This window comes from Medicago sativa, chromosome 3 (assembly GCF_051527215.1).
Source record: "Medicago sativa cultivar Bolivia chromosome 3, Bolivia_mono, whole genome shotgun sequence".
Classification (NCBI taxonomy): domain Eukaryota; kingdom Viridiplantae; phylum Streptophyta; class Magnoliopsida; order Fabales; family Fabaceae; genus Medicago; species Medicago sativa.
In genome coordinates, this window is record NC_140751.1 from 72,498,626 (window position 1) to 72,507,386 (window position 8,761).

Here is an 8,761-nt window from a genome sequence, read left to right on the forward strand (position 1 = left end):
TCTTAAGTCGGATTTGTAAAAATGTATGGCAAGCAAGTTGATATTTCATGAAATTTAAGGTTTAAAAATGTAAACAAACTTAAGTTGATATTTCAAGAAATTTAAAGCTTAAGGCCTGTTTGTTTGGGCTTTTTTTTTAAAAAAATCTATTTTTTAAATTAAAAAATCAATTCTTTTGTTTTTGTAGTGTTTGTTTCCGATTTTGAAAAAATCCATTTCGCTAAAAAAATCATATTTAGCCTCAAAATGAAAATCTATTTCAAGTAGATTTTCAAAAATCTATTTTTTTTTTCCTAAATACAAGGAGTTCAGGTGTAAGGGCGTCAAATCTTAAAAAAAAAAAAAATTGATTTTTATGTTAGTAAACAAACGGAAATACCTTTAGATTTTTTTAAAAAAATCTCAACAAAAAAAAATCTCTAGTTCTTTTAACTCAAAATCCATTTTTTTTTAAAGTTGAAAGAAACGAACCCTAAGTTTGAAATGTAACCAATCATAGGCTTACATAGTAGGCCTGAGTTTGGCCTTTTGTTTTTTATTTTGTTTAAAAGTCTATTTTAAATGATCATATTTAAATAAGTAACTTGATACATATTTAAAATAGACTAATAAACTAATAATTGATGAGATCAAACTCCTTTTTTATATTCAACATGATATTTAAGAGAATTTGATTATGTTTAATACCATAGACTAATAAGATTCAATTACTGAAATAGTTAAAAAAATTATAAATAAATCTGGAAGTACAATACTTATTATAATAATTATAATTATAAAAAAAAATATTCAAATATTATTAATTAATTAGATCTAAAAGATTTAAACTAAAATGACATATTTGAAACTTTTGAAACTTAAAAGACTAACTTGGGAATTCTGTCAAACTAAAAGGACCTAATAAAAACTTTCAAAACTTAAAGAACTAACTTGTGAATTTTGTAAAACTAATATTTTTTTATTAGTTTGACAATTTTTTTTTTATCTTACAAATATTTTTTTTTATTTTTTTTATATCAATTTTTTATTTTGATCAGTAAAGAAAAATAAAACATATCTAACATAAATGAACTAAAAAACAATTTCAGACACAGACAAGGAACCAAATAATAGTTATAGTTATGTTATACAAACAGGTGTGAAGTGTTCGTTCGAACATACCAAACCATAGATGGCGTCATCACATAACCACCGTCCGCCACCGCTACAACCACTTTCCGACTCTGATTCCGACGGCGGAGGTTCCTCCACCACATCACTCCTCCGCCACTCCGACCTATCCGAATCAATATTCAAATCCTACTTCAACTTCTCCGGCCACTCCTCAACCAATGCCACCACCGCCGACCTCTCCAAGATCCAATCCTTCCTCACCTCCTCCTCCTCCGGCGCTCTCTCCTGCCTCATCTGCCTCGAACGCATCAAGCCTTCCGATCCAACTTGGTCCTGCACCTCCCTCTGCTTCGCCGTCTTCCATCTCTTCTGTATTCAAAGCTGGTCTCGTCAAGCTTCTGATCTCGCCACCGCACGCGCTGTCACGCGCCTCTCTGTTTCTGCGGAACATGCTGCCGAAACATCTCTCTGGAATTGTCCTAAATGTAGAGTTGAATATCCCAAAAGTTTAATCCCAAAAATTTACCTTTGTTTCTGTGGTAAATTGGAGAATCCACCCAGTGATGATCCTTGGGTTTTACCACATTCCTGTGGTGAAGTTTGTGGTAGATCGTTGAAAAATGATTGTGGGCATCATTGTTTGCTTCTTTGTCATCCTGGGCCATGTCCATCTTGTCCACAATTGGTTAAAGTTAGTTGCTTTTGTGGGTCCCATCAAGATGTACGTAGATGTGGGTTCAAAGAGTTTTCTTGTGAAGCACGTTGTGAGAAAAAATTGGATTGTGGTGTTCATAGATGTGTTGAGATTTGCCACCGCGGCGATTGTCCGCCGTGTCGGGCACGTGGTGTTTATAGGTGTCAATGTGGGAAGGTGAAAGAGGAGAGGGAGTGTTGTGAACGTGTTTTTCAATGTGGTGATCCTTGTGAGAAGAAGCTTAGCTGTGGGAAGCATGTTTGTGAGAAAGGGTGTCATTCTGGGGAGTGTGGTGGATGTCCTTTACAAGGGAAGAGAACTTGTCCTTGTGGGAAAAGGGTGTATGAAGGAATGCCTTGTGATGCTCCTTTGCAGGTTTGTGGTGCAACTTGTGAGAAAACGTTGCCGTGTGGGTATCATAGGTGTCATGAACGATGCCATCGTGGTCAGTGTATGGAGACTTGTAGGATTGTTGTGAAGAAAAGTTGTCGTTGTGGAAGCCTTAGGAAAGATGTAAGTGGTTGTGATTTTCTTTTGTTTGAAATTTGGATGCATTTGTGAAATAGTCACCATAGTAGGCAAATTTAATTGAACTTAAAGTAGGTGCCTTGCTATCAAGATTTGACATGTGAGAGGAAGTGCCAGACATTGCGCGACTGTGGTAAGCACCCGTGTAAGCGCCGCTGCTGTGATGGAGATTGCCCTCCGTGCTCAGAGGTGTGTGCTTGTTTTGTAGTAGATATTAATATTGATAATATTGTTATTGCATCATTTTGATAGTAGACTTTTAAGTTTGTAATTATATTAATCGGTTTCTTTTGTTTTTCAACAATTATTAGATATGTGGCAGGAGGCTTCGCTGTAGGAACCATAAATGCCAATCTCCATGCCATAGGTATGTTGTTTTTCGGTATATGCATGATCTTGGCCTGTAGTCCATTAGGCAACTGCAAGACTGCAACAATCGTGAATAGATGAAATATTGTCTCTGATGTTTAAATATTATGTCTTTAGATATTAAAAAATTGATCACAGTGAATGGACTAGAATCTAGATGGAGAAGAAACATATCAACATCTTCATGAAGTAGTTGATCTGTTTCCGTTGATCCGTTTAATTAAAAACATAAGGACCAATATTTTCATATCTTATGCATACACGATAAAACAGTCTTTCATCCTTTAACTTGTGAAGCCTGTAGTGCAAGACAGGCAGATTATATAGATTGATGATGGCTAAATTTTCTCTTGCAGAGGTCCCTGTGCTCCTTGTCCTATAATGGTGACAATTGCTTGTGCATGTGGGGAGACACATTTTGAGGTATCAGGATTCTGTTTACATCTTGTCTTATGTTGCATGATTTTTCTTTTTCAATTGTGCATGTTTGTGCTTACTTCCCATTTTATAATTTTATTTCGTGTATGCAAATTGTTGTGTGAATATATATACTTATGTAAAACAACACCATCGACTGCTAAGTTCGTAGAAGTAAATGGCTAGATAATGTTGGACGTACTAAATAGTAATTAGTTTTATTATTTTGGGTTGTCTATTTTCATTTAGTCAATATGCCACTATTGTCTTATATAATCTTCTTGATCTTGATGCTGTATACTTGGATTTCATCAAATTTTGTGGCACTTGCTTGAATTATATTTGCTTAGTGATGAGTTTTGTACCAGGTTCCTTGTGGTACAGAAATGGATCAAAAGCCACCTAAATGTCGTAAACAATGTCCTATTCAGCCTTTGTGCCGGCATGCATTAATCTCCAAGGTACTATTTGTTACTGCTGCAAGTATTTACATTCCCAAGCAGAGATATATTATAATGTTGTACTTGGGTGAAGCTGTGATAGAGTATAATATTTAGAGAGAAAAACTCTGATTCATATTTCTCTTTTTAATAAATGGTATTGGTAATAGCATTTGTAACAAAATTGGTAATAACATCTCTAAAAGTATTTATGACTCCAACATTTTGAGATTTGATATCAGCTAATTGAAGTTTTTCTTTTGGGTTTTGAAGTCAATCCATGATTTCCTAATACCTTGTTATGCTGTTGATCTAATGATCAAATACTCTTTTATATAATTGTAGACATGTATCTTTTTATTAAATACAAACAATGTGCCAAAGTAGCCATGGGTCAAACTCCCAGTATTTATTTTCCCGCTCAAACGCTTTTTCATTTCTTCACGGATATTTACATGTGTTTGTGATTTTTCCCTAACATGTGTTTCTGTACCGGTAAACACAACTAGTTGGAATATAAATGAGAGTAAGAAAGGACAATAACATTGGATTCTTCTTGTGGTCTAAACTTTAAGTAGTTGTACTTTGTATGTACATGTGACTTTTAAAACAATTTTGTGTAAAGAATACTATAATCATGAAAATGAGTCTTATTATGCATGTTGTAGCTAAATTTAAAATATTACAAGGAAGTCCATGTATTTGAACAGAAGCTTGTTGCATGGAGAACATTTTTAATGAGTTTGGGTTAGATTTAGGTTATTCAGTCTTTTCATTTTGTTTGTGTGTGTGATTATTTATAGGATAAGCTAACTGCCTTTGTTTATTACTGTTGTTTTCTCTTATTTTTAACTGCTACTGCGGAACTTGTTAATTAAAATCTTTAGACCTTTTGAGCCAATTTTATCCAGCTCCCGGTTGTACCTTAGCCTTTTATTTCCAATGATATTTTGCGAATATATTTATCTTAAAACTAGGTTATGTAAATTATTAAAATCAATTTTTTTTTTTAAATGCATGAGTAAGTAATCTACAGTACACAACAAAATACTTGTTTTATATATGGTTGGCGTAAAATGAACTCGAATCATTGCTCTCTTTCCCCCAACAACCCCAGGTCTTTTAATTGTATTCATGTCTAGGGTTTCAAATTGTAATGATGTTTTGAAGTCTTTTCCATAAAATATATTTGTGGATGCATGGGTTGTGATTCAAACATTATATTACATGCTAAAATTGAACTCCTTCAGCGGTGAGTACAATTAAGTTTTTAATTGGATGATATGATTTCATAATGCAATTATCTTTATAAAAAATGAATATTCATATCTCTTAATGGGGTGTCATCATCATATACTTCGATGTTCCTTAATATTCAAGAAGTTGTTTGCTTCATTGCTGATAATGTATCTTCTTTTTTTTTTTTTTTTTTTTAATATTATTAACACATTTCTTTTGTTTAGCCTCACAAATGCCATTATGGAGCCTGCCCTCCTTGTCGCCTACCTTGTGCAGAAGAGTACCAATGTGGCCATGCATGCAAATTAAGGTTTGAGAGATTTCCCCCTCTATATATGATAGATTTAGATTTGAAGAAATTGCTTTACATGTTCAAAACGTTTGAACTTTCAAGCATTTAGGCGTGAACGGAAGGTCCAAAAACAGATATTCCTTTGTCTGTACTCATGTCTCAAATATTGACATAGAGTTGAATTAAGCCTCATGAGACTTTACGCTCGTATTTTAGTTAATATCTTTCCTTAACACGCATTTTTCTCTGTGAAGGTGTCATGGTGCTAGGCCTCCTCCTAAACCCGAGTTTACTCTCAAACCAAAGAAAAAGAAGATTATACAACAAAGTGAAAGTGTTCCCGGCACTCCATGCCCTCCTTGCCCAGAACTAGAATGGAGACCATGTGTAGGGCAACACATTGGAGCAGAGAGAATGGTTTGTCTTGCTTATCTTAAAAGCTGCATACGAACTATGGCATGCAATATTCTTTTATATGATTTTGTCCAAAACCAATTCACTTTAACTGCTTTTAATGTGGTTTCTGTTTTCTTTTCCACCTTCTCATCAGATGGTCTGCTCTAATAAATCACAGTTCTCCTGTGATAATTTATGTGGTAATCCTCTACCATGTGGTAATCATTATTGTACTAAAACCTGCCATGCCTTGAAGAACCGATCTTCCATGAACCAGTCACCGATAAGTGAGGCTTGTGAAGCTTGTTCGCTTTCTTGCCAAAAGGTTTTGAATCTTTCATAATTTCATTAGTTCATTTTATTTTATTCTTTATCACTGGTTTTAACTGAATCGATGGACTTTTTCAATTATTTTCCTGTGTAAAGTTGAGAACCTCATTTTTACTATCCAAAATTAGAGCTCATAATTATTCTCTTGATGTATAAACTGTGTTGATCAGGAACGAAAGCCTAAGTGTCAACATCACTGCCCTCGGCGCTGCCACCCTGGAGACTGCCCCCCATGCAAGGTGCTAATTAAACGGTCATGTCATTGTGGTGCAATGGTCCATGCTTTTGAGTGCATTTATTACAACAGCCTGTCTGCAAGGGATCAAGAGACTGCCCGGTCATGTGGTGGACCATGTCATAGGTAATTTAAATAGAAATGATTTTTAATCTAGTGTAGCCTTCGAAACCAAATTTGAGTTGAAAGTATATGTTAGACTTATGTTCCTTACTTCCTTCTCTTTTCCTCGTTCTCTAAATGGAGTAGCTAGATGATAGCCTTATTGGTTACAATGGTTTTGCAGAAAGATGCCAAATTGTACACACCTATGCCCAGAGACATGTCATCCTGGTGAAAGCCCAAATCCTGAGAAATGCTCTAAAAAGGTACAGAATTTAATAGCTGCTGCTTCATTAATTAACTTTAAAAATAACACTATTAGCTCAATCTCTGTAGTTTCTTGCATTACTTTTCTAGATACTGCAAACTAAACAAACCAATACACCTATTATTGATCCAATTTATCTTCTAAATTATGAACTCGTTCTTTACAAGGTCACTGCTCGTTGCAAATGCCAAACGCTGAAAAAGGAGTGGCTTTGTCAAGATGTTCAAGCAGCACATAATCGTGCTGGTTGCAATCCAAGCGATGTACCAAAAAATCAATTTGGGGTTGGACTTATTCCTTGCAATTCTGACTGTAAGAGTAAAGTGCAGGTTGTTGAGTCAGAATTGCAATTACGTAAATCTAAAGTTACAGAGGTAATTCTGCTTCCATCAGAACTTTTCACATATTTGCTCGTTTTTTTTATTCATCATCACTACAAAATTGCTTTGTACTTGTGGAAATCCAGCTCCTGAAAGGACATCTTTGTGTCTACATTGCCATTTAAGGTTATGATAAATCTCGAACCCAAATTAGATTTGTACACCGAAATCACAAATATATGTATATATTGTGGCCTAGCAAAATGTAGAGTGAGGCTCACAAAAGTCCCAGTTGACATTGTTCATGATCAAAGATCAATGATGTGGGTTCGTTTGAACTCAAGTGTTCTACTACCAAGATAAATCCTTTAAATATATAGTATAAATATCTTGAAATTTGTGTATTCAAAGTATTAAAAGAGTAAAAAATGATGTTTTCAATGTAAAATTTTCATTTTTTGTTTCCTTTTAACTAGTGCCCCAGGGGCACTAGTTAGCATGACCCTAACAACAACACTCTCTGACTCATTCTTTAACGCACCATTATTGAGTAAATTCATATGAGACTTGTTTTACAAGTGAGCTTTGTAGCAGCAGTGTCATAATACTAAAGTAATCTTTGTCTATACAAGCCTAATACTAGTAATTGTTGAAGGTGAAGGAGCAGCGAGATAATGAAAAATCAGGTCCAAAGCGACGAAAAAAGCGAGAGCGGGTAGTAGAATCGAAGGAACCAACAATACTGCAGGTATGTTAGTTTTCTTGATAAAAGAGTGTTTTTTAAAATAAATTCATCTACTTTTCTCTTTACTGACTAATTATATTTGTACTCGTTGAACAGAAAATTATTTCCAGAGCAAAGCAGCTTCTTCTATTTATATTTTTCTTGGTCATACTTGTTGCTGCTACTCATTTTGGGTACAAGGGACTACTATGGCTCAATGATTGGATGAATAAAGTCGATGAACAAAGACAAAGGTCTTCACGAATCAGATGATTAGCGATTTGTGTTACTATATTATTTCTTATAAAATGCATCATGTTTTGATATGCCTTGAATGCTTACAGCACTTGACACTCACCATACATTACATTCTTTTACCATGGAACAGGGAATAATCATCCCATAACACATTAGACATGTTCAGATTTTTCCTGAATGAGGTTTTCTTTTGGAGGTTCAATTAATCTGTATGTTCAATATTGTTATAAAAGATGTGACTATTTGTATAACTGTTGTATAACTTATAGTGCTATGATGATAACTCTACAATTTTGTTGGATTGATCATATGTTGCATTGACATTTCTATTATCAATTTGTTGGTTCTTGCCATTTTTTCTGAAGTTTTATTATGCTATTGAAATACAATTAAGCCACTATGAGATCAATTAATTAAAATAACATTTATAGTAAAGTTAAGTATAAAGCTTTGTCGATTAGCCTAACAACTACACAACTGCAATCTTTGTTCACACTTCAATCTAATCACTTTATACTTAGTTTAGGGGAGTCAAATTCCAATTAATATTGTCCATGATCAATGATAGGTCCATTTGAACTAGCATGTATAAATAATCTTTGACTTCTGCTAACTAAATGTTAAAACTCCAGATTCCAGAATTACAATACTTATAAGGAGTGAATTAACTATCTTTTCATAACAAACCAGAGAGATTATATAAACGGAGAAGTGAAAAGATTTTGTGTGAACATCTAATCATATTTAGCGTGCGTTTGTTTTACCTTTAAAAAAATATATATTGTGTTAGGACAATCTAGAGATTTTTTTTAGATATTTTAAAATTTTTGAAGCTATTTATGTTTGTTTACTATCCAAAATGATCACTTTTTTGAAAGAAAGAAAAAAATGATTTTTAACTAGTTCATGCGTTACCTTCTTGTTTTTAAAAACGGTAATCCCAATGGTATTTCATTTTAGAGTCAAAATAAATTTTTTTTTATAAATCAAATATTTAAACGTAGCATAAATTATTTAAAAGCAAAATTACACTCGC

General features: G+C 33.8%; 1 protein-coding gene across 1 annotated transcript; it reads left to right on the forward strand.

Moving 5' to 3' along the window:
• The first annotated feature begins 1,146 nt into the window (after positions 1-1,146).
• Positions 1,147-8,061, forward strand: NFXL2 (NF-X1-type zinc finger protein NFXL2). Its single transcript, XM_085753467.1, has 13 exons — positions 1,147-2,320; positions 2,411-2,524; positions 2,647-2,702; positions 3,061-3,127; positions 3,490-3,582; positions 5,025-5,110; positions 5,347-5,509; positions 5,643-5,813; positions 5,989-6,179; positions 6,340-6,421; positions 6,591-6,797; positions 7,399-7,491; positions 7,585-8,061. Exons 1-13 carry the CDS (start codon positions 1,172-1,174, stop codon positions 7,738-7,740), a joined length of 2,628 nt encoding a protein of 875 aa, XP_085609593.1. The 5' UTR covers positions 1,147-1,171; the 3' UTR covers positions 7,741-8,061.
• Positions 8,062-8,761: the final 700 nt, after the last annotated feature.